We start from the raw sequence: 25,676 nt of genomic DNA, 5'->3' as shown, positions 1-25,676 counted from the left end.
GGAGAGCTGTCACACAGACAACTCTCCAGCGACCAACGATCCCGAGGTCCCCGGGTAACCAGGGTAAACATCGGGTTACTAAGCGCAGGGCCGCGCTTAGTAACCCGATGTTTACCCTGGTTAGCAGCGTAAAAGTAAAAAAAAACAAACACTACATACTTACCTACCGCTGTCTGTCCCCGGCGCTCTGCTTCTCTGCACTCCTCCTGCACTGACTGAGCACAGCGGCCGGAAAGCAGAGCGGTGACGTCACCGCTCTGCTTTCCGGCTGACCGACGCTCACAGCCAGTGCAGGAGGAGTACAGAGAAGCAGAGCGCCGGGGACAGACAGCGGTAGGTAAGTATGTAGTGTTTGTTTTTTTTACTTTTACGCTGGTAACCAGGGTAAACATCGGGTTACTAAGCGCGGCCCTGCGCTTAGTAACCCGATGTTTACCCTGGTTACCAGTGAAGACATCGCTGGATCGGTGTCACACACGCCGATCCAGCGATGTCTGCAGGGAGTCCAGCGACGAAATAAAGTTCTGGACTTTCCTCAGCGACCAACGATCTCCCAGCAGGGGCCTGATCGTTGGTCGCTGTCACACAGAACGATTTCCTTAACGATATCGTTGCTACGTCACAAAAAGCAACGATATCGTTATGTGTGAAGGTACCTTAAGGCTACTTTCACATTTCCATCGATAGTCGCCCTTCACAAAGCGTCGGCGCGACTTACCGACGGAAGTGTGTCCTTTCACATTTCCATCTGCAGTCCCGGGGAGGAAAGAGACAAAGAGAGATTTACTGCCAGCCATGCGCAGACGGAAAAACAGGATACAACGCACAGAAAAACGTTCCCTTGAATGTTTTTTCCAGACGACGGGCCGCCAAAATCCGACGCAACCAGTGCATAACCGCGAAACGCGTGGCCAAACGTCGCGATCCATCGGTAATACAAGTCTATGGGAAAAAAAACGTATCCTGCGGGCAAATTTGCAGGATGCGTTTTTTTCCCCAAAACGACGCATTGTGACGGATTATAAGGATTCTAGGAGCTTATAGTCTAATTTACACTATACAGGCTACTGTTGAGCTTACACACTAACCTACACCGTGCTCCTGGGAGCTTACAGTCTAATATACACTATACAGGCTGCTCCTGAGAGCTTACAGACTAATCTACACTCTGCTCCTAGGAGCTTACAATCTAATATACAATATATAGGATGCTCCTGAGAGTTTACAGACTAATCTACACCCTGCTCCTAGGAGTTTACAATATAATGCCATGAATACTTTGATGATCTAATAAGCAATAGATATTCTGCTGCCAAAGGTGCATTTACACTGCATGATTATTGCAAACAAGTTTCCTAGGGACGCTCGTTCACAATAACAGGATTTTTGGTTGCTTACCGTAAAATCTGTTTCTCGAAGCCTTCATTGAGGGACACAGGAACCATGGGTGTATGCTGCTGCCACTAGCAGGCTGACACTATGCAAATAAATAAGTTAGCTCCTCCTCTGCAGTGTACACCCTACCGACAGGAAGTAGGATATTGTTAGTGAGAAAGCAGTAGGAGAAGCAACATGTTAAAGATAGAAAGTCAAACTGTGACAATATAACACAATAAAACAGAGCTGTTCAACTTGGGAGGATGCTGTGTCCCCCAATGAAGGCTCTGAGAAACAGATTTTACGGTAAGCAACCAAAAATCCTGTTTTCTCTATCGCCTCATTGGGGGACACAGGAACCATGGGACGTCCCAAAGCAGTCCCTGGGGTGGGAACAGCAGAAAAACTCCATTCAGGTCGGAGAACTCACCACTGCCGCCTGCAAGATCCTTCCGCCTAGGCTGGCAACTGCCGAAGCGTAGGTATGGAGCTTATAACATTTGGCAAATGAGTGAATGGAACACCAGGTTGTCTTGCAAAGTTGTAGGGCGGATGCCCCATGGTGTACCGCCCAGGAGGCGCCCACTGCCCGGGGCAGAGTGAGACTTAATCCCAGGAGGAGTCACTCTATTCCTGACCCGGTAAGCCTCCAGAATACTAGTTCTGATCCAGAGAACAATCATAACCTTGGAGGCCGGCAGGTCTCTTGGCGCACCGTCTGGAGTGACAAATAGACGGTCCGTCTTCCTAAAGAAGGCGGTCCTAGACAAATAGACCCTCACTGCCCTGACCAGGTCTAGCCTGTTCACCGAACGCTCCAGAGAATAGGTCGGAGCAGAACAAAAGGTGGGAAGGATGATCTTATTGAAGTAAAAAGGAGGACACCACCCTGGGAAGAAAAGGCGACGATGGCTGTAAAACTACCTTATCTTGGTGAAGAACCAAGAAATGGGGCGACAGGAGAGAGCCAGCAACTCCGAGACGCGCCTAATGGAGGTGATTGCCACCAGAAACGACACCTTGCAGGACAGAACAGACAGTGAGGCCTCATGGGGAGGTTCAAGGGGGGGAACCCCACTGAGCCTCCAGAGCAAGATTGAGGTCCCTGGGATCCACGAGAGTCCGGTACAAGAGAGCTGCATGCACCACTCCTTGAAGAAAAGTTCTGACCTGAGAACGGGACGGATATATATCCTTGTACCGTGATAGCCAGTAGTTAGACAAATATTTGGAATTGAATTAGTCTATGCCTGATGAAGAGGCCTGAGAAGTCTCGAAGGTTTGCAATTTGCTACCATCTTTTCAGTTAGTCATTAAGAGGTATCAACCACCGAGGTCTCTCAGATCTAAATATCTGACCTGAGAACGGGAAGCCAAGGACTTCTGAAATGGGACTTCAGAAAGAGAATGGAAAGCGTTGCTACCTGACCCTTTAGAGAACTAAGGGCAAGGCCAGCATCACGTCCCACCTTGAGAAAAGGCCAAATAGAAGGTTTCAACAGCCAAGATGTTAAATTGAGCAACCAAGAACTCTGGTGGCAGATCGGTCCTTAGGACAGAAGATCTGGCCTGTCTGGGGCCTCCAGTGGAAGTCCGCGAGGAGATTGACGATCCCAGCAAACCAGAACCTTCTGGGCCAATCTGGTGCGATCAGAAAGACCGGCACCCCCTCCGCAATGATCTTCAACAGCCTGGGAAGAAGGGAAGGGGAGGAAACAGATAGGGAAATACAAAATGCGACCCAGGAATGGCCAAAGCATCGGTCTCCACTACAAACGGATCGCAGACCCGGAAACAAACGGTGGAACCTTCCTAAGCAGTCGCGACGCCAAGAGATACGAGTCCGGAGATCCCCATCAAAGGCAAGTTTGAAGGAAGACCTCCTGATGCAGGGACCACTCTCCTGCAGAAAGGCCCTCATGGCAGAGAAAAAAACCGCGGCCTAGTTGCCAACGCCGGGAATATGCACTGCGGATAGTGCCAGAACCGTCGCCTCTGCCCAGAAGAGGATCTTGGATACCTCCGCCATTTCCAAGAGACTGATTCCCTCCCTGGTGATTGACATATGCCACAGCCGTGGCAATGGGCGTCTGGAATCTGACTGGCAGACCTCTGAGAACCCTTTCCCAGACACTCAGGGACAGAAGAATGGCCCCTATCTCAAGGATGTCGATCGGCAGAGGAGAATCTTGCTCGGACCAACGCCCCTTTCACTGATGGATTGCGGGAAACCGCGCCCCAGCCGGGAAGGCTGGTGACCGTCATCACCACCTGCCATGGGCGAGAAGGAAGGATCGGACCTGGGGAATGAGAGGGGATGACAGCCACCAGCTGAGAGACCATTAGAATCAGACGGAAGGCCGAATCGGACGATCCAGAGACAGCACAGACCTGTCCCACTGAGAAAGGATGGCCTGCTGAAGTGGAACAGCACAAAAAGGAACGCTTCCGATGCTGCCACCAATTGTCCCAGGACCTTCATTGCTGAACGGAAGGAAGGCAGCCGAGGGCCTTACAGAGAACTCCGTCCTGGAGAATTGCTCGTTTCTCCTTGAGAAGAAAAACTAACAAAAAAACCCTCGACTGACGGGTGTCGAACAGCATGCCTAAGAACAAGACAAGACTTTGTTCTGCTGACCAGCCACCAGAAACGGGACAGGGAGTCGAGGACGATGGTCAGACTCTCCTGTGCCTGAGAGAGGGGCGGAGCCTTGATGATGTCTTCGAGGTACGGAATGAGCACTAGGCCCCTGATCCTCAAAATGGCCATAAATGTAGCCATGATCTTTATGAATACACTGGGTGCGGTCGCAAGACCGAGTGGCAGGGCGATGAACTGGAAATGACTCTTCTGCGCCACGAAATGCAGGAGACTCAGGTGTGCTGGGAAAATCAGAACATGGAGATAGGCTTCTTGGATATCTATGGAGCACAGGAATTCCTGTGGTTCCATGGAAGCCAATACTGAACAGAGTGACTCCATCCTGAAATGCCGCAGGCGGAACCTTTTGTTCTCTAACTTAGGAACCAGATGGGTCGAACTGCGCCGTTCTTCTTCGGCACTACAAGCAGGTTTGAATAGAAACCTGTGAAGCGTTCCTACTCTGGGATGGAAACGATAACCTCCGAACAAAGAAGAAAGGCAATGGGCGCAAAGAAACCTGGGATCAGATTAGGATTTTTTAGAGGGTGGGATTCGAAGAAGCGATTCCGGGGCCGCGAAGCGAACCCTATCTTGTATCCAGAGGATACCACCTCCCTGACCTCCACCGAGGCAAGCCAAACGTCCCTGGAAAAAAAAACAGACACCCGCCCAAACTGGGAGGAACGCTGGGCCCTTACCACGAGTTATGCCAAGGAAGATCTGCCAGGTCTGGGCCTGGTGGACCTACCATGGGTATTGCGGGAACGCCAGGAAAGGGTAGGCTTGAAGGAAGCCTTTTCTCTAGCCAGGCGAGACCGCGGTCTGTGCTAGCCAGAGGAATATTCCGACGCCGCGAAACAGCGAAAGGACAAAAAGGGAGCTGAACTGCCATATCAGGGGAAGCCGACGACGCTCGTGCTTCCCGTGGCGTCCTTAATAATTTGTTTCAGCATGTAGTCAAAGACGGGCCCCCTGGAAAGGGAGGCTGGTAAGGGACTTCTTTGAAAACAAGTCCACCTGCCATGTCTTGAGCCAAATATTCCGCCAGATGGTCACCATATTGCTGGACACCTGAGCTGCACAAGACGCGCATCTAGGGAGACCGCTACCAAATATTTCCCTGCATAGGAAATCTGGTCCGTCAGGTCGGCCAGCTCCCCCGGAAGAGGTCCAGCCGTGGTGCCCTTTCAAGGCTGTTTGGTCCATCTAGCTGTGGTCCTTGAGACCCAGGTAGAGGCAATGGCCGAGGCGCAAAGCAGAAGCAGCCACTTCAAAAGGCTGATTTTTCCAGCAATTCTATAATTGTATCCTTGGAATCCATGTGCATTAGAAAGTGGAAGGACCATGCTGGCGGACAGTCTGGGGATTGACGAGTCCGCTGCCGAGGAATAAGTCCAGTTAGCGATGAGCTCAGGGGAGAAGGGATACAGGATGCCGAGACGTTTCCCTGTCTGAAAGCATCTGGTATGGTTCACCTTTCCCCTGGCAAGTACCACAACAAATTCAGTGTGTGGAGCAAAGACCTTGGAAGTTTTGACCGTCTAAACGAAACCGTCTTTTCTGCGGGTTCCGTAGAGGTATCCATGATGCCTAAGGTCTGGTTGACTGCAACAATAAGGCTTTGTACCCCATCACTCATGCTAGAGTCCTGTAGTGAAACCAAGTCTGAATCTTCCTCTGAAAACATGACCGAGGACGCCCGTCTGACTCAGGAGAGGAGGATCTGGTAGAGCGATCTCACCGTGCCAGACCGGAGGGCGAGATGGAGCGGGAAAAGGACTTAGAATTTCGCTCCTGTCTGGATCTCTTGTAACCTGTGTTGAAAAGGCCGGACGGAGAATCCTGTGACCCACTGGCAACTGCGGGGGGCTGGGAGGGACATTCTGTCAAGCACGGACACCAGGGTCGTGACATCCTGGTGAGGTCCGCCACAGACCGAGACAGAAGGAAAGCCCACCCAGGGATAGGGGCCTCGGTCTCACCCGGGGTAGGAACTCCTGGACGGTGGGTTCATGATGAGCAGACCCATTAACTGATGCCAGAACATTAGGGGACAGGAGAGCCGAGGAGAGTGTCAGGCTGCAGAGCAGCTACTCGCAGTAGGTGCAGTCATCCTGTATTCAGCTCCAGACTGTAGGGCTGCTGTGCCAGGAAGAGAAGGCTCCACAGGAAACAAGTACAATCTGGATCATTAGGAAAAATGGCAGTCACAAGAGGGTGTCCAGGTCCAGGAGTGAAAAAGCGCACACTGCAGGGACACATGCTGAAAAGCCTGCTCTGAGACAGGGGAAAGGGGCGGAGCTAAACCGCTGGGCCAGGGACGGAGCCAAGTGCCGGGGGCGGAGCTAAGTTCCGGCAGGAAGGAGCTGACTAAGAGATAGGTGAGTAAAAAGCCCGCCCGAAAAGCAGGAAGAGGGGCGGAGCCAGCCCTGCAGCTAGGCCCGAGTGAAGTTGGGACCTAAATTAGAGCTGGTGACCGCCGGAGGATGGGGGAGCGGCGCGGAGGATAGAAAAACGCTGCAAAACAATGCCTGCAGCCCCAAATACCCCCAGAATTAAAGGGGAAAAGACCCCTGATGCCCCACTCTGCAGCTAGGCCTGGAAGAGGCCGGGACCTAGATTACATCAGATGATAATGTGTGCAAAACTGTAAAGCGCTGCGGAATATGTTAGCGCTATATAAAAATAAAGATTATTATTATTATTATTATTATGACCACCGGAGCGCGGGGGAAGTGTTGAGGAGAGCCCTAAAACTGCTGCAAAGGTAACCTGAATTAAGGGGCCCACTATTATTCTTTCCCGATCTTCTATCTTCTGTGATCTTCTTATCTCTGTACCTGGGGGGAGAGAGAGAGAGTACCTCCCCATCCAAGATCGGACGTCCGATAATCCAGCATAGTGGGACGTCCGTGTCTCCTCGAACCGACAGGCTCTGGTGGGCGAGTGGGTGGGAGACGGAGGCAGGCCCGGGTCCGAATCACCTGAACACGCTTCTGTGTTAGGGGCTGGGGTCCTGCCGACTAGATGTATGAGGATACGGGGTGGCAGTACACGCCATACTCATAGTCTCTTTGTGGGAGTACAGGTGTGACTGCTCACCCTGTATCCCTCCGTGGTACCTGAAAAGGAACGACGCACACGGAGGTAGATATGGGTCTAATAAAAGACCCGTGTCCACCTCCTACTGACACTAAGCTAAACTGAATATCCTACTTCCTGTCAGTAGGGTGTATACTGCAGAGGAGGAGCTAACTTTTTTATTTGCATAGTGTCAGCCTCCTAGTGGCAGCAGCATACACCCATGGTTCCTGTGTCCCCCAATGAGGCGATAGAGAAAATTGGGCCGTCTAAATAGGGTGTCGATCATCCAATCAATGAGCAAAACACTCTTTCATCAGGTGAAATTATCTTTTGTGCTGCTCAAAAAGATCATTGTTCTTGACTCCACATAATACTGTGTAAACAGGACATGTGCTGCCAAGAATATTGTCAGCCTATGCACACTGAGTGATTTATAACAAATCGTTCATTGAATATCCGAAGCCAAGTCTACCAGTGTGGATAGGCTGCACTTCGGGTAATTTATTGCACCACAAGGCTGCTAAACACCTATGAAAGGCAGGAGTTAAGGGCACAAATTCACAAAGCGGTCCCCTGCTTCTGCAGCAGACGTGTATCTAGGTTTTCTGGCACCCAGGGCAAGAGTTAAGTTTAGTGCCCCCCCCAAGCACATATGCGATTTGCAGTCAGTCACGTGCTAACGAGCTGCTCACCCTGATTCAATGTTCAGTGAAAAACTGAAAGAAGCAGGAAGAAACGCTCGTTGTCATGTGACTCTAAGCATGAAAATCACCAATGAGTGAAGTGGCTGGAACATGCAAAAAGAGCTGAATCCTGACAGTGACTATATGACTCGCTGTTAGGATTGGCATTGTACAGGGCTTCAGTTTATAATTAAAGAGCTTGTCCAGGTTTGAGATGAAAGTCTGCAGTCACTATGTGACTGCAGGCTTTTGAATACTTACAGCACATGCACTGCACACTTTTAGGACTCTTCCTTGCCGATGGCATGAGTGGACAGTCATGTGAGCAATGAGCATGTGTGTGTGATTTGTATAGTTCTGGCCGCATTCTGACTAAACATGTCCGGCCTCGCTCAATTAATTTTCATTGAGTGAGACCACTCATATCTAGTCAGCACGTGACCGCATGTATGCAAATCGCCGGCACAAGAGAATCCTGACAGCGTGCAGTGCGCACTGTGAGAATTCAGAAGCCTGCAGTCTCATTGCAAACTTGGACAACCCCTTTAATGTTTGTAACAGAAATAAAATTGAGAATTAGTATCACAAACATTTTTAACATCCAGGTACCTTTTTAGATGAACAACTACAGAGACAACGTCTCTTTCCTTTCATCTTCATTATGTCCAGACCCCATGATGACTTTTCTCATCCACAGCTCATTTCTGTAGACTTCCCCACACAATGCCCTTAAATACCGCAGTAAAGGCACAGATGATTGGCCTCGGGGAGACCAAAACATCCAACACCGCGGAGACACCATCACGTGTTTCTCAACGCAGTGATTCCAGAACACTGCCCTCATCTCTTATGGGAAATATGCAGATGCATGTAAAGAAGCTGCGGAGACACCATCACGTGTTTCTCGACGCAAGCAGTGAATAGCCAGGCCTTTCCCCGGGAAGGAACAACCACGGGAAGGGCAGCATCCTATGAAGGAAAGCCACCTATGCCAAGCATGGTATCCATCCACCGCAGTGTCAGTATAAAGCTCCTGAATAAAAATATCTGCCCTATGCTCAGACCTTGAATACATAATTGCCCCTCACTATATTCCCTGCACAAAATATGACCCCCACATCGGCAGTGTGATCACATGACCTGATCACTGCTGGCGTCGCTCTGACGCGGCGGTCAGAGCCTCAGTTGTACTCTGTTTTGCGTATGTAAGACCCGCGCACAATTGTTCTCTGGGAGCCGATGCACTGCAGCTTCTGTTAGGCGGCTGTCAGCTTGACATCCAGCTCGGAAAACGGCTGACTCCCAGTCCGGGGGGCTGCAGAATTCAGCCGCCGAGGGAGACACTGCCACATTAGGCGGCCCGACTGCGCCCCACTGTAGGCTGCGCCTGGGGAATGTGCCCCGGCTGCTGCCCCTTAGGTATGCCTCTGTTCAGCAGCCACGTACAGTGGGGCAAAAAAGTATTTAGTCAGTCAGCAATAGTGCAAGTTCCACCACTTAAAAAGATGAGAGGCGTCTGTAATTTACATCATAGGTAGACCTCAACTATGGGAGACAAACTGAGAAAAAAAAATCCAGAAAATCACATTGTCTGTTTTTTTATCATTTTTTTTGCATATTATGGTGGAAAATAAGTATTTGGTCAGAAACAAACAATCAAGATTTCTGGCTCTCACAGACCTGTAACTTCTTCTTTAAGAGTCTCCTCTTTCCTCCACTCATTACCTGTAGTAATGGCACCTGTTTAAACTTGTTATCAGTACAAAAAGACACCTGTGCACACCCTCAAACAGTCTGACTCCAAACTCCACTATGGTGAAGACCAAAGAGCTGTCAAAGGACACCAGAAACAAAATTGTAGCCCTGCACCAGGCTGGGAGGACTGAATCTGCAATAGCCAACCAGCTTGGAGTGAAGAAATCAACAGTGGGAGCAATAATTAGAAAATGGAAGACATACAAGACCACTGATTATCTCCCTCGATCTGGGGCTCCACGCAAAATCCCACCCCGTGGGGTCAGAATGATCACAAGAACGGTGAGCAAAAATCCCAGAACCACGCGGGGGGACCTAGTGAATGAACTGCAGAGAGCTGGGACCAATGTAACAAGGCCTACCATAAGTAACACACTACGCCACCATGGACTCAGATCCTGCAGTGCCAGACGTGTCCCACTGCTTAAGCCAGTACATGTCCGGGCCCGTCTGAAGTTTGCTAGAGAGCATTTGGATGATCCAGAGGAGTTTTGGGAGAATGTCCTATGGTCTGATGAAACCAAACTGGAACTGTTTGTTAGAAACACAACTTGTCGTGTTTGGAGGAAAAAGAATACTGAGTTGCATCCATCAAACACCATACCTACTGTAAAGCATGGTGGTGGAAACATCATGCTTTGGGGCTGTTTCTCTGCAAAGGGGCCAGGACGACTGATCCGGGTACATGAAAGAATGAATGGGGCCATGTATCGTGAGATTTTGAGTGCAAACCTTCTTCCATCAGCAAGGGCATTGAAGATGAAACGTCGCTGGGTCTTTCAACATGACAATGATCCAAAGCACACCGCCAGGGCAACGAAGGAGTGGCTTCGTAAGAAGCATTTCAAGGTCCTGGAGTGGCCTAGCCAGTCTCCAGATCTCAACCCTATAGAAAACCTTTGGAGGGAGTTGGAAGTCCGTGTTGCCAAGCGAAAAGCCAAAAACATCACTGCTCTAGAGGAGATCTGCATGGAGGAATGGGCCAACATACCAACAACAGTGTGTGGCAACCTTGTGAAGACTTACAGAAAACGTTTGACCTCTGTCATTGCCAACAAAGGATATATTACAAAGTATTGAGATGAAATTTTGTTTCTGACCAAATACTTATTTTCCACCATAATATGCAAATAAAATAATAAAAAAACAGACAATGTGATTTTCTGGATTTTTTTGTCTCAGTTTGTCTCCCATAGTTGAGGTCTACCTGTGATGTAAATTACAGACGCCTCTCATCTTTTTAAGTGGTGGAACTTGCACTATTGCTGACTGACTAAATACTTTTTTGCCCCACTGTATATAATAGTGTTGTAGACTCTGATCAGACTTTGATCAGAGTTTGATGAGCGTGCCATCAGTTTTTCTCTTACATGGAAAGGGAAGGATATAAGTCTCTCAACCCACTCCATTCTGTCAGTCTGTGAAAATCGTAATATATATATATATATATATATATATATATATATATATATATATATATATATGTGTGTATGTGTATATATATATATATATATATATATATATATACATATAATGTGCTTATTTGAGCAAGTACATAGGCCTGCACACAGAGCGGAATTCAGGCCTATAGACTTTCTCCTGAGCCCGTACATAGATCTGAGCCCTCTCAGGCTGAAGCTCTGTGCTTCTGTCTGTTGCGTAGCATGCTATAGAGCAGCTGTTTTGAGCAATCAGTGGATTTCCCAGGACCCAGTACCCCACTGATGCACTTCACATAAGGGCTCGTGCACATAACGATTTTCTCGTACAAGTGCTAACCGTGGTTTTGACGATTAGCACTCCTACCCATGATATTCTTTGGGGCTCCATCAGACTTTTTTCCTCAGACAGAGTGGTCTGCCAAAAAAATTGGAGATAAGTCCAATTTTCCTCTGAGGGTTCTATCAAAATCTGTCATGCAAGTCTATGGGGCCATGAAAATATTGGACATTACCGGTCCGATTTTCATAGACTGAGAGAATGGAGAAGGTGGAGAAACCTTTTTTTTTTTCCATCTGCACATCTGAGAAAAACTGATGCCTCTCTCATGAAAGTCTGATTAGAGTCTGTAACTCTATTGCGCTAGTTTCCGTTGCCCCAATTCTCCTCATGATATCCTGTGGTTCCAGTTCTTGTCTTCCTGCTGCCATAAAGCTCCAACATTTTCCGTAGTTTCTGCTCGGCCATCCTGCTGCGCCACCGTCATCTGTCCGTGCTTCTTTACAGCTGCTCATCTGAACTAAATGAAGCATAACACCACATTACAAAAAAGAAAATGATATTATAGAACCTATTTAAGGAATCATCCTGATACACAAGAGAGAACATGTCACTCAGAGATGTTTGCTAAGATTTTTTAGGGGTAAATGGTTCAGTTCTGAACTTTACCACAAACACCCTACAGCTACACAATGTGAGATTGGGGCCTTAGTGTTAAGTGAACAGCTACCTACCGGGACTTCCTCAAGCTACTCCCCCTGGGGACACAAGATGGTTGAGGATTAGACCTTCATGCATTCTGTACCAATTGTGATGTCATGCCCCCAGTGATGTCATAATAATATCCACTGCTGTTATGTATCAAGTTTCCAACATCAAGGAATCAAAATCACAGGCTGCAAATAACCACCAGCCTCATTGTTAATTGAGTCGCATGTTAAAACCTAAGGCTATGTTCACACCTTGCGTCGGGTCCCTGCGGGTTCTCCCGCAGCGGATTTGATAAATCTGCAGGGCAAAACAACTGCGGTTCTCCCTGCAGATTTATCGCGGTTTGTTCCGCGTTTTCCGCTGCGGGTTTCCGCCTATACTATTGATGCTGCATATGCAGCAATATGCAGCATCAGTAGTAATGTTAAAAATAATAAAAATTGGTTATACTCACCCTCTGATGTCCGGATCTCCTGGGCGCTGCACCCGGCGGTCCGGTTCCTAAGATGCTGTGGGAGAAGGACCCTTCGTGACGTCACGGTCATGTGACCGCGACGTCACCGCAGGTCCTGGTCGCACAGCAACTCTGACCGGACAGCCGCGTGCAGCGCCCAGGAGCTCCGGACATCAGAGGGTGAGTATAACCAGATTTTTTATTTTTTAACCCCAAATATGGTTCCCAGGGCCTGGAGGAGAGTCTCCTCTCCTCCACCCGGGGTACCACCCGCACATTATCCGCTTACTTCCCGCAACATGGGCACAGCCCCATGCGGGAAGTAAGCGGTTCAATGTATTCCTATGGGTGCAGAATCGCAGCGATTCTGCACAAAGAAGTGACATGCTGCGGGTTGTAAACCGCTGCGTTCCCGCGCGGTTTTTCCCGCAGCATGTGCACAGCGGTTTGCGGTTTCCATAGGGTTTACATGTTACTGTAAACGCTATGGAAACTGCTGCGGACCCGCAGCATCAAAATCGCGGCGGTTCCGCGGTAAAAACCGCTAAGTGTGAATATAGCCTAAACGTTTCCACCCTTTTATTCTAATCCATATCACCTGCTGCTCTACGAACTAATGGAAACCACAGGACCCCATACTGCAATTCCACGACAAACCGTCAGGTCCCGATCACCCCTGATCCGACAGGACCCAGACAGCTGACAATGGAGAACTGTAGCAGTCTGCAGTTACATTTTTATTATGAAAATGCTATGTTTTGACAACATTAATGGCAAAGCTACCCAAAAATGGAGCCACATGGAGTTGTCTACACAGGTCCCCATCCCTTTCTATATGCTTTTATTAGAGCACATGGGTGTCATAGATGGAAAAACCAGCCGATTGCTGAGGGTCTTCAACACCAGTGACACATGATCAGTAGATCGCCAGCAAGTCCACATTAAGGGAGGGGATGTTCACATTGGTAACTCCTGTCAGGCCGGGCTCACACTGACTTACTAAAGAGCCCAAGTGTGCATATTTTCCTTGGAATCTCATTAATAACATTTTTTTTTAATCATAGAATCATTCTAAGAATCACAACAAGGGACACATGATACAGCGATTTTAATGTGAGTGATGCAGCTCTTAATCCCACTACTAACCCCCCATCTATACAATTTGTGAGTCAGGACATAAGTGAAGAGTTACCTACCTCAACTTGTTCCCTTCAAGCTGTCAGGCTCTAATGAAACAAGATGGCTCAGGTGTTACACTTTGCCCATTCTATGCCAATTGTAATGTCATATGATGTCTATGATGGTCATGTGCATTGTGATGTCATCAAACAGCCTGTTTAACCCCTTTCTACCCAATGACATACTTTTATTTGAGCGGATGCTGGTGTATGGATTGAGCTCTGTTCCCCGTAAGGCAAATACTGACTGTATTACACAGCCAACATCTGCCTCCAGCAGCTACTACCAGGTCCGGTGGCTGCTGTTAGCCTGTTAAATATCACTGTCAATCATTTACCGCAGCATTGAAATCATACGATTCTGTCCAGGTGACTGTGCCTGGCACCAGGGCCAGCTCCAGGTTTTCGTGGGCCCCGGGCGAAAGTCTCAGTGGGCCCCATTAACACATACTACAATTCATGATGCACAGATACAGCAGAGATATCCAGGTATAGTAAAATGCCAAAGATTTCACTTACTACTTACATTACATGAGTGATATCTATTGTAGATATCAATTCTACAATAGCTCAGAAACTGGACAGTATAGTCCTCCATACAGTATTATGGGCACCACATAGATCTCCATACAGAATAATGAGCCCCATAACATGCTCCGAACATTAAGAAATAAAAAAAAAATGGCATACTCACCTCTTCTCGCTGGCCGCTGCTCTGCTCCAGACTTCTCAGCATTGACAACTTCCAGCTCTCTGCACTGTGATTGATCAGGCACAGGTTGCACTGTAGTGATGTCATCGCGCCCTCTGACCTGAAACATCACGGTCAGAGGACGCGGAAGACGTCACAGCGGTGGAACAGGGAGAGGTAACTATTGCAAGTGCCTGGGTCCTGAGCAAGGGGGTAGGCCCACTCGCGGGTGCCGGGCCCCCATAGTGCGCCCGTGTCTCTGACGGCGAGTGGGCCCCTCCGCCTGCTCAAGGCCCCAACAATTGCCCGGGTGCTGACACGAGCCTTGCCAGGCACCCATCAACCCCCTGAATCCATCGCGGATGGCCGATGGGCTGCTATGGTATAGAGTACAAACAGTCAAATGATTGCAGGCTCAAGTCCACTATGAGGATTAAAATAAAAATCAAAGTAAAAAATGTTTTTTAAAAAGTATGCATATTTGCTATTACTGTAGTCGTACTAACCTGAAGAATCATGTCGCCATGTCGTTTTTACTGCATAATTAGCACGAAACCCAAAAACAGACAGACATCACTACTGTGAAAACTGCCCCCACATCCTCTTGCTGTACCTGACTAATAACTAGGGGGCGCCTCACAGTTTGAGAAACATTGCTCTACTGGACACTGCCGTATTAGGCCAATTTCAGGGTATATTCATGTGCAGATTTTTTTTTTTTTTTTTTGGGGGGGGGGGGGGTATTTTTGGAGTGTGTAGTACAGGGCCAGATTCAGGTCAGGCAGCGCTCACTCCAGCCATTGTCATCTCCTTACAAACTTTTGTGTTAGTTGCATAGTTTGGGGGATAATTGCGGAAACCAGTTAACCCCATGTTGATCATATGTTTTTAAGCATTTTTAATTCTACAGATGTATTGTTTAAAGGGAACCTGTCACCTGAATTTGGCGGGACTGGTTTTGGGTCATATGGGCGGAGTTTTCGGGTGTTTGATTCACCCTTTCCTTACCTGCTGGCTGCATGCTGGCCGAAATATTGGATTGAAGTTCATTCTCTGTCTTCCATAGTACACGCCTGCGCAAGGTAAGATTACTTTGCGCAGGGGTGTACTACGGAGGACAGAGAATGAACTTCAATCCAATATTGCGGCCAGCATGCAGCCAGCAGGTAAGGAAAGGGTGAATCAAACACCCCAAAACTCCGCCCATATGACCCAAAACCAGTCCCGCCAAATTCAGGTGACAGGTTCCCTTTAAAATTGTGAATTTTGCCACATTTGTGCCACTACAAGTGCTGTCACTTAAAGGGGTGGTCTGAAGCACAAATTAATTTTCATCCTAAATGCCTATCTATGTAATACCAAAATATACTGTAATCTATTTTCTAGTATACTTTAATAATTCCCTAGCATTACCTCACTACACTATCGAACTGCTTTATTTCTTTTACTACTTTACTTCTATTTTGATGACACTTATTTGGAGAATCCCAGTGCTTGCAGCTATTAAATAAATAAATACTCAAACATAATGTCATCAGGGACAGAGGATGCGGTCACTACCACAGACCCTGCCCTCTCCCTGAAACGAAGCATCATCAATGATGCTCATTTCAGAGACCTGGGCTAGTCCATGCTTCACTGAGCATGAGTTTTGTGAATTCCAATGGATGCTCAATAGATTCTTGTCATTGTACAATCCTCACAAGTGACAGTGCGCTCCTCGCCGGTTCTGATCAGAATTAATGAGCTGCCAAGAGAATGCATTGTCAGTGCACATTGTAAGAATACCTGGTCTGCAGAGACAAGTGCTGCCCTCACATGTGATGTCTATTTAAAGGGAACCTGTCAGCAAGATTTTGCTCAGTAAACTGCAGACACTGTCATGTCAGCGCCGGTATACTGATGATACCTGGGTTTATTTTCAGTTTTGAGTTAATGATATGCTTGTGCCCCCAGGTGACCTGTGGGGGGTCTTCATGTGCTATGCTTACATATTACTCTGTATGGCTTATAATAGGTCACTGATCCCTCACTGACCTGCCCCCTATTTTACATAATGAATAATGTATATTATTTAATATTATAATTTCTAATAATAAATTATAAAAAAATGCAAAGAAAAGCTGCAAAAAAATACAGTAAGGAGTGAGCAAAATGTCATCTATTCCAAAATTGTATGAAAATAAACATAGTCTTGCTCCACGGAAAATATGGAATCACACAGCTCCATCGACTGAAAAATAAAAACATGCCACTACTGATGAGATAGGGGCAGTGGAGCCATCATACTACTTATAGGGGGTGGGGGCCATAATATAGTGTACAAGGGAGGCCATCTTACAGTATATATCAGGCTTCGGGGGCCATTATACAGGATATAGTGAGTTGTAGGGGCCATCATACAGTGCATAGGGAGCTGTGGGGACCATTATACAGTGCATAGGGAGCTATGGGGACCATCATACAGAGTGTAGGGAACTATGGGGACATCATACAGTGTATAGGGATCTGTGGGGAGCATCATACAGAGTGTAGGGAACTATGGGGACATCATACAGTGTATAGGGATCTGTGGGGAGCATCATACGTAGTGTAGAGAGCTGTAGGGACCATCTTACAGTGCATAGGGATCTGTGGGGACTATCATACAAAACTTAGTGAGCTGTGGAGACCATCATACAGAGCGTAGGGAGCTGTGGGGACCATACAGAGCGTAGGGACCTCTGGAGACCATACTGCACGTTGGGAGCTGTGGGGACCATCATACAGAGTGTAGGGAACTATGGGGACATCATACAGTGTATAGGGATCTGTGGGGAGCATCATACATAGCGTAGGGAGCTGTTGGGACCTCTGGGGACAATACAGAGCGTAGGGAGCTGTGGGGACCATCATACAGAATGTAGGGAACTATCTGGACATCATACAGTGTATAGGGATCTGTGGGGAGCATCATACAGAGCGTAGGGAGCTGTGGGAACCATACAGAGCGTAGGGACCTCTGGGGACCATACTGCACGTTGGGAGCTGTGGGGACCATCATACAGCGTGTAGGGAACTATGGGGACATCATACAGTGTATAGGGATCTGTGGGGAGCATCATACATAGCGTAGGGAGCTGTAGGGACCTCTGGGGACAATACAGAGCGTAGGGAGCTGTGGGGACCATCATACAGAATGTAGGGAACTATCTGGACCATCATACAGTATATAGAGAGCTGTGGGGACCAATATACAGTATATAGAGAGCTGTTGTGACCATCATACAGTGTATAAGGAACTGTGGTGACCATCATGCAGTGTGAAGGGATCTGTTGGGGGCATCATGCAGTGTGTAGGGAGCACTCACGACATCATTTCTTTTAAATGAGTGCATTATTCGTCTTAATTGTGGATTTCAGGGGGCATTATTACTTAAAGGGGATACTCAAGGGTATTTATTGCTTGGAGGGGACACTTCGGGTATTATAACTTTCAGAAGAGCATATTTAGCTTTATTACTTGCTAGGTAGCACATTGGGGGCTTTACTACTTTCTATAGGGCGCTATTTTATAGGTCCCCTCTATCTGGCAAGTTGTGATTGCAGCATTAATTTATGGAAGGGTAATAGTAGTAGTATTCCTAGATATTACATAATGTTTTAAGTATTGGGGTCACTCCTCCATGCTGGAAGAGCAGGCAGGATGGGGAGGTTGTACAGGTTGAGAATAGATGGGGACGGTGCTGGAAATTTGAGAAGTCAAAAGTGTTTTTGCTGTAATATGTGCAGCCGAGTCCTGGCTGGAAGAGGTTGTCATGTCTGTCTGGGTAAAATTAAAAAGTAGAGAAAAATGACTCCACCAGAAAGAACGTCATCTGTAAGTCCCTGTACTGTATATATCTGTACAGTAATCTCTGTAGTATTGTTGGCAGGACTGGAATCCACCACTACCTGACATGTTTACCATATGGCGATATCGCTTTTTTCTTCTTTTATTAATAGCTTAATACATTTTGGTCATGCAGTGGTAGGTGTATGGCAGGATTATTGGTCTTTGTACAGTGTGTGTTATGTAGCTGCAATGGTCATATTATAATATGTGCTGTAGTCACTGTGTAGTGGTGATGGTAGTGGACATTGTGTAACAGTATTATTTTGTCCTTGTATAGTAGTGATTTTGGTAATATTGGTATTTTGTTTGTAGTATTTTAGATTAGCGACAGTGGTATACTGTAATTATATATGTATAGATCCTCTTTTAAGTGGCGGGGAGGTTGTATAGGGAAACACGTACTTTGGGGCTTGGGCCCCTGATCTTTTAGGACTGTAGCAACACTCCTGATTTAGGCGTATCTTTGCAAATGGCGTGTACTTCCATCAGAAATTTCAGGGGCTGATGCAGCATCTACTTCAGGCTGGCAGAATAATAATTCCACGTCACTGGAAGTCAACAAACCCCACCTCTCTGGAAGAGTGGTCTGCTGAAATAGCCACAATCCACTGTATGCAATCTCTGATTGCCCAGACTCAATTAGTAAAGACCACCACTGCTTCTAAATGGTTTCACTGGGAGGCCTTTCTCTCCTACCCCCTCTACAGAAGTATTTTGGAATGGCGCAAGTCACATCGCTTGCTTTCCTTATTCCCGTCTCCTCTGTCTCATTACTTGTCCCACTTACATTTATCAAAAACTTTGGTCCTCACTACTGACTTCCCACCTTATATTAGTTCCCCATGTCTAAACCTAACTTGGTTTCTTTCTGACTCGCTTGCTCTTTTCTTCTCCCTCCACTCCTTTCTCTTCCCTCTTGTCTTTCTTGTATGTCTGTTTTTTGACAATCAGTTGCATTTTTTATTCTCTGCAAGTTCTGTTGACAAGACATTGTGTGAACTGTTTACCGTATATTTTTAAATATTTAATTTTGGAAAAAAAAACGGAATGATAAAATTTACGACACTAAAGTGGCATAATTTTATTTTTTTTAACTGTAAATTTTTATAAAATTTTATATTACAGCATTTGAAAACAAAAACCCAGTAATTACACTGTGAACATTTTCCAGAAGTCAATAAAAAGAACAAATACAGAAACTGAAAGGAGCCACAAGTACAGAGTACAATAAACTGAAATAAAGGGGAAGTGCCCCTGTCGGTGGAAAACCAACATGTTAAATGATTAATTAAATGTCAGTAAATCTGAGGTATTTCTTAATAAAGAATGATTTAACACCACCATGAACTAGCTCCATCCATTAATTACCGTATTTTTTGGCGTATAAAACGACCCCCAACTTTTCGGGGGTCATCTTATACACCGGGTGTCGTCTTATATGGCGTGTGCAGGCCCGCGGGTTTATCTGGCTTAGAACAGGAAGATGACTCTGTCTATAGTCCCTCGCCGGAGCATGAGCATCTCATTAACTGAAAAATTCTAACACTGATTACGCAAGAACCACAAGACGGATTTCATCACCACAGGTATCATTTTAACCTGTATAGCAGCGGCAACAAGACAGTGTCTGTAGTTTATTTAGCAAAGTCCTGCTGACAGGTTCACTTTAACATAAAATATTTAAAATTAAATTTCTCAACAAATAGACCGCAGTTATCAGGCATACAGGTATTTTAACCATTATTTCATCTGTATGCCCATAGTAATAGCTTAAAAGTGTCCCAGGAAGTGACATATTCCCTTTAAATAACAGGGATCCATCAAAGTCTGATCTTCACAGCACTGGTTTGTGAAATTGTATCATGGCACAGTGATAGTAACATTGTGATTTGGGCTTGTTCTTTGCTGCTGGGCTAGCGTGATTTGCCATCATTGATGGAACAATGAATTCTTTCATCAGCAAATTCTAAGGGTAAATGTCAGGATATCCGTCCATAAGCTGAAGAATCTCAAGAGAATGTGGATCATACAGAAAGACCATGACACTAAAGTAATTCTTCAAAAAATTGGTTAACCCCTTAATCCCATATGACGTACTATCCAGGTGACCTGGGACTTAATTCCCAGTGACGGGATAGTACGTCATATGCGATCGGCCGCACTCACGGGGGGAGCGCGGCCGATCGCTGCCGGGTGTCAGCTGCCTATCGCAGCTGACATCCGGCACTATGTGCCAGGAGCGGTCACGGACCGCTACCGGCACATTAACCCCCGACACACCGCGATCAAAGATGATCGCGGTGTGCCGGCGGTGCAGGGAAGCATCGCGCAGGGAGGGGGCTCCCTGCGGGCTTCCCTGAGACGATCGGTACACGGTGATGTACTCACCGTGTACCGAGTGTCTTCTCCCTGCAGTCCCCGGATCCAAAATGGCCGCGGGGCTGCATCCGGGTCCTGCAGGGAGCACTTCCGGGTCAGGATCAGGCTGCAGCTGCAGCTCTAATCCTGCCCGGCTGTATGTCAGAGCACACTGTCAGATCGGTGATCTGTGATGTCCCCCCCTGGGACAAAGTGAAAATGTAAAAAAAAAAATTTCCACACGTGTAAAAAAAAAAAAAAATTCCTAAATAAAGAAGAAAATAAATATTATTCCCATAAATACATTTCTTTATCTAAAAAAAAAAAAAAACAATAAAAGTACACATATTTAGTATCGCCGCGTCCGTAACGACCCGACCTATAAAACTGGCCCACTAGTTAACCCCTTCAGTGAACACCGTAAGAAAAAAAAAACGAGCCAAAAAACAACGCTTTATTATCATAACGCTGAACAAAAAGTGGAATAACACGCGATCAAAAAGACGAATATAAATAACCATGGTACCTCTGAAAACGTCATCTTGTCCCGCAAAAAACGAGCCGCCACAATCATCATAACCAAAAAAATAAAAAAGTTATAGTCCTCAGAATAAAGCGATGCCAAAATAATTATTTTTTCTATAAAATAGCTTTTATCGTATAAAAGCGCCAAAACATAAAAAAATGATATAAATGACCTATCGCTGTAATCGTACTGACCCGAAGAATAAAACTGCTTCATCAATTTTACCAAACGCGGAACGGTATAAACGCCTCCCCCAAAAGAAATTCATGAATAGCTGGTTTTTGGTCATTCTGCCTCACAAAAAATCGGAATAAAAAGCGATCAAAAACTGTCACGTGTCCGAAAATGTTACCGATAAAAACGTCAACTCGTCCTGCAAAAAACAAGACTTCACATGACTCTGTGGACCAAAATATGGAAAAATTATAGGTCTCAAAATGTGGAGACGCAAAAACTTTTTTGCTATAAAAAGCGTCTTTTAGTGTGTGACGGCTGCCAATCATAAAAATCCGATATAAAAAACGCTATAAAAGTAAATCAAACCCCCCTTCATCACCCCCTTAGTTAGGCTAGGTTCACATTGCGTTAATGGGTTAACGCTAACGGACAGCGTTGCACGGCGAAAATGTCACAACGCCGTGCAACGGGTCCGTTAGCACACCCATTGACAGCAATGTGATTTTCGGGTGTAGCGCATCGCTAGAGCGTGTCATTTTCGGCTCGCGCTAGCAAGGTGCCGTTCTTTTGTGGCGCGCCTCGGACGCTGCTTGCGCGCCCGAGGTCCGATCCCCGATCTTCCAGAGCGGGGACGTTAACGTGACCACTAAACACGACACCTAAAAAGACATTGCGTTAGCGCAATCCGCTAGCGCTAAACGGATTTCCCTAACGCAATGTGAACCTAGCCTTAGGGAAAAATAATAAAATTAAAAAAAATGTATTTATTTCCATTTTCCCATTAGGGTTAGGGCTAGGGTTTGGATTACATTTACAGTTGGGATTAGGGTTGGGATTAGAATTAGGGGTGTGCCAGGGTTAGGTGTGTAGTTAGGGTTACAGTTGGGATTAGGGTTAGGGGTGCGTTTGGATTAGGGTTTCATTTATAATTGGGGGGTTTCCACTGTTCAGGCACATCAGGGGCTCTCCAAACGCGACATGGCGTCCGATCTCAATTCCAGCCAATTCTGCATTGATAAAGTAAAACAGCGCTCCTTCACTTCTGAGCTCTCCCGTGCGCCCAAACAGGGGTTTACCCCAACATATGGGGTATCATCGTACTCGAGACAAATTGGACAACAACTTTTTGGGTCCAAGTTCTCTTGTTATCCTTGGGAAAATAAAAATTTGGGGGGCTAAAAATCATTTTTGTGGGGAAAAAAAGGATTTTTTATTTTCACGGCTCTGCGTTGTAAACTGTAGTGAAACACTTGGGGGTTCAAAGTTTTCACAACACATCTAGATAAGTTCCGTGGGAGGTCTATTTTCCATTATGAGGTCACTTGTGGGGGGTTTGTACTGTTTGGGTACATCAGGGGCTCTGCAAATGGAACGTGACGCCTGCAGACCAATCCATCTAAGTCTGCATTCCAAATGGCGCTCCTTCCCTCCCGAGCTCTGCCATGCGCCCAAACAGTGGTTCCCCCCCACATATTGGGTATCAGCGTACTCAGGACAAATTGGACAACAACTTTTGGGGTCCAATTTATTCTGTTACCCTTGTAAAAATACAAAGCTGGGGGCTAAAAAATCATTTTTGTGAAAAAAAAAAAGAATTTTTATTTTCACGGCTCTGCGTTATAAACTGTAGTGAAACACTTAGGGGTTCAAAGTTCTCACAACACATCTAGATAAGTTCCTTGGGAGGTCTAGTTTCTAATATGGGGTCACTTGTGGGGGGTTTGTACTGTTTGGGTACATCAGGGGCTCTGCAAATGCAACGTGACTCCTGCAGACCAATCCATCTAAGTCTGCATTCCAAATGGCGCTCCTTCCCTTCCGAGCTCTGCCATGCGCCCAAACAGTGGTTCCCCCCCACATATTGGGTATCAGCGTACTCAGGACAAATTGGACAACAACTTTTGGGGTCCAATTTATTCTGTTACCCTTGTGAAAATACAAAACTGGGGGATAAAAAATAATTTTTGCGAAAAAAAAAAAAAAATTATTTTAACGGCTCTGCGTTATAAACTGTAGTGAAACACTTGGGGGTTCAAAGCTCTCAAAACACATCTAGATAAGTTCCTTAGGGGGTCTAGTTTCCAAAATGGTGTCACTTGTGGGGGGTTTTAATGTTTAGGCACATCAGGGGCTCTCCAAACCAACATGGCGTCCCATCTTAATTCCAGTCAATTTTGCATTGAAAAGTCAAATGGCGCTCCTTCCCTTCCGAGCTCTGCTATGCGCCCAAAAAGTGGTTTACCCCTACATATGGGGTATCGTCGCACTCAGGACAAATTGCACAACAACTTTTGTGGTCTAATTTCTTCTCTTACCCTTGGGAAAATAAAAAATTGGTGGCGAAAAGATCATTTTTGTGAAAAAATATGATTTTTTATTTTTACGGCTCTGCATTATAAACTTCTGTGAAGCACTTGTTGGGTCAAAGTGCTCACCACACCTCTAGATAAGTTCCTTAAGGGGTCTACTTTCCAAAATGGTGTCACTTGTGGGGATTTCAATGTTTAGGCACATCAGGGGCTCTCCAAACGCAACATGGCATCCCATCTCAATTCCAGTCAATTTTGCATTGAAAAGTAAAATGGCGCTCCTTCCCTTCCGAGCTCTGCCATACGCCCAAACAATGGTTTACACCCATATATGAGGTATCAGCGTACTCAGGACAAATTGGACAACAATTTTTGAGGTCCAATTTCTTCTCTTACTCTTGGGAAAATAAAAAATTGGGGGCGAAAAGATCATTTTTGTGAAAAAATATGATTTTTTATTTTTACGGCTCTGCATTATAAACTTCTGTGAAGCAATTGGTGGGTCAAAGTGGTCACCACACATCTAGATAAGTTCATTAGGGTGTCTACTTTCCAAAATGGTGTCACTTGTGGGGGGTTTCAATGTTTAGGCACGAGGGGCTCTCCAAACGCAACATGGCGTCCCATCTCAATTCCTGTCAATTTTGCATTGAAAAGTCAAATGGCGCTCCTTTCCTTCCGAGCTCTGCAATGCGCCCAAACAGTGGTTTACCCCCACATATGGGGTATCAGCGTACTCAGTACAGATTGTACAACAACGTTTGGCATCCATTTTATCATGTTACCCTTGGTAAAATAAAACAAATTGGAGCTGAAATAAATTTTGTGTGAAAAAAAGTTAAATATTCATTTTTATTTAAACATTCCAAAAATTCCTGTGAAACCCCTGAAGGGTTAATAAACTTCTTGAACGTGGTTTTGAGCACCTTGAGGGGTGCAGTTTTTAGAATGGTGTCACACTTAGGTATTTTCTATCATATAGACCCCTCAAAATGACTTCAAATGAGATGTGGTCCCTAAAAAAAAATGGTGTTGTAAAAATGAGAAATTGCTGGTCAACTTTTAACCCTTATAACTCCCTAACAAAAAAAAATTTTGGTAAAGTAGACATGTGGGAAATGTTACTTATTAAGTATTTTGCGTGACATATCTCTGTGATTTAAGGGCATAAAAATTTAAAGTTGGAAAATTGCGAAATTTTCTAAATTTTCGCCAAATTTCCGTTTTTTTTCACAAATAAACGCAAGTTATATCGAATAAATGTTACCACTAAAATGAAGTACAATATGTCACGAGAAAACAATGTCAGAATCGCCAAGATCCGTTGAAGCGTTCCAGAGTTATAACCTCATAAAGGGACAGTGGTCAGAATTGTAAAAATTGGCCCGGTCATTAACGTGCAAACCACCCTCGGGGCTTAAGGGGTTAAAGGGAATTTGTCAACAAATTTTTACTATCTAATCTAAGAACAGCATAAAGTAAAGACAGAGATCTTGATTCCAGTGGTATGTCAGTAACAGCAGCCCAGTAAATGATACATCACTGAAATCAGGACCTCTCTCTGCCCTTTCATCATGCTGCTTTCAGATATGATGGTAAAAACCTGATGCCAGATTCCCTTTAAAGAAGAATTAAAGTTTTGGAATGACCAAGTCAAAATCCTGACCTTAATCCTTGTAGAAGGACCTAAATTGAGCAGTTCATGGGAGAAAACTCACAGATTTGAAGCTGTTTTGTAGGGCGGAATGGCCTAAAATTCCTCCAAGCCGGTGTGCAGCAGTAGTCAACAATTACTGGAAACATTCAGATGATTATTACCGCACATGTAGGTCACAGATGTTGAAAGAAAAGGATCATATAATTTTCCATTCACAGATGTGATATTGGATCATTTTCCATTATAGGAAATTATAAATTCTAACTAGATTGGTATTTCCTGAAGGAACTACAGATAGTGCTTTGGAATGGTGCCCAGGCTGCCCCTGCAAGAGTTTTACACTTGGATGCCTCTCAGGACCGATTTGGTGGGCGGGGCACCTCAGGTGCTGTTTGGTGGGCGGGGAACCTCAGGTGCTAATTTGGTGGGCGGGAAACCTCAGGTGCCAATTTGGTGGGCGGGGAACCTCAGGATCCGAT

General features: G+C 45.9%; 1 protein-coding gene across 4 annotated transcripts in view; it reads left to right on the top strand.

The window, feature by feature from the left end:
- Window positions 1-25,676, top strand: part of CEBPZOS (CEBPZ opposite strand) — a 67,891-nt gene that overhangs the window by 38,867 nt on the left and 3,348 nt on the right. The window contains exons 5-6 of one of the 4 annotated variants that reach the window (XM_069769095.1): window positions 13,492-13,540; window positions 19,296-19,517. The exons of 1 other annotated variant lie outside the window; for it this stretch is intronic. In XM_069769095.1, coding sequence (XP_069625196.1) covers window position 13,492 — 1 coding nt within the window. In that variant the 3' untranslated portion in view covers window positions 13,493-13,540; window positions 19,296-19,517. Of the gene's footprint in view, window positions 1-13,491; window positions 13,541-19,295; window positions 19,518-25,676 lie in introns of those variants that run through there. 2 more of the 4 variants (XM_069769096.1, XM_069769093.1) reach the window with 2 other exon arrangements.

The sequence above is a fragment of the Ranitomeya imitator genome, chromosome 5, assembly GCF_032444005.1.
Source record: "Ranitomeya imitator isolate aRanImi1 chromosome 5, aRanImi1.pri, whole genome shotgun sequence".
NCBI classification, from domain to species: Eukaryota; Metazoa; Chordata; class Amphibia; order Anura; family Dendrobatidae; genus Ranitomeya; species Ranitomeya imitator.
This window is presented reverse-complemented; position numbering and strand designations above follow the sequence as displayed.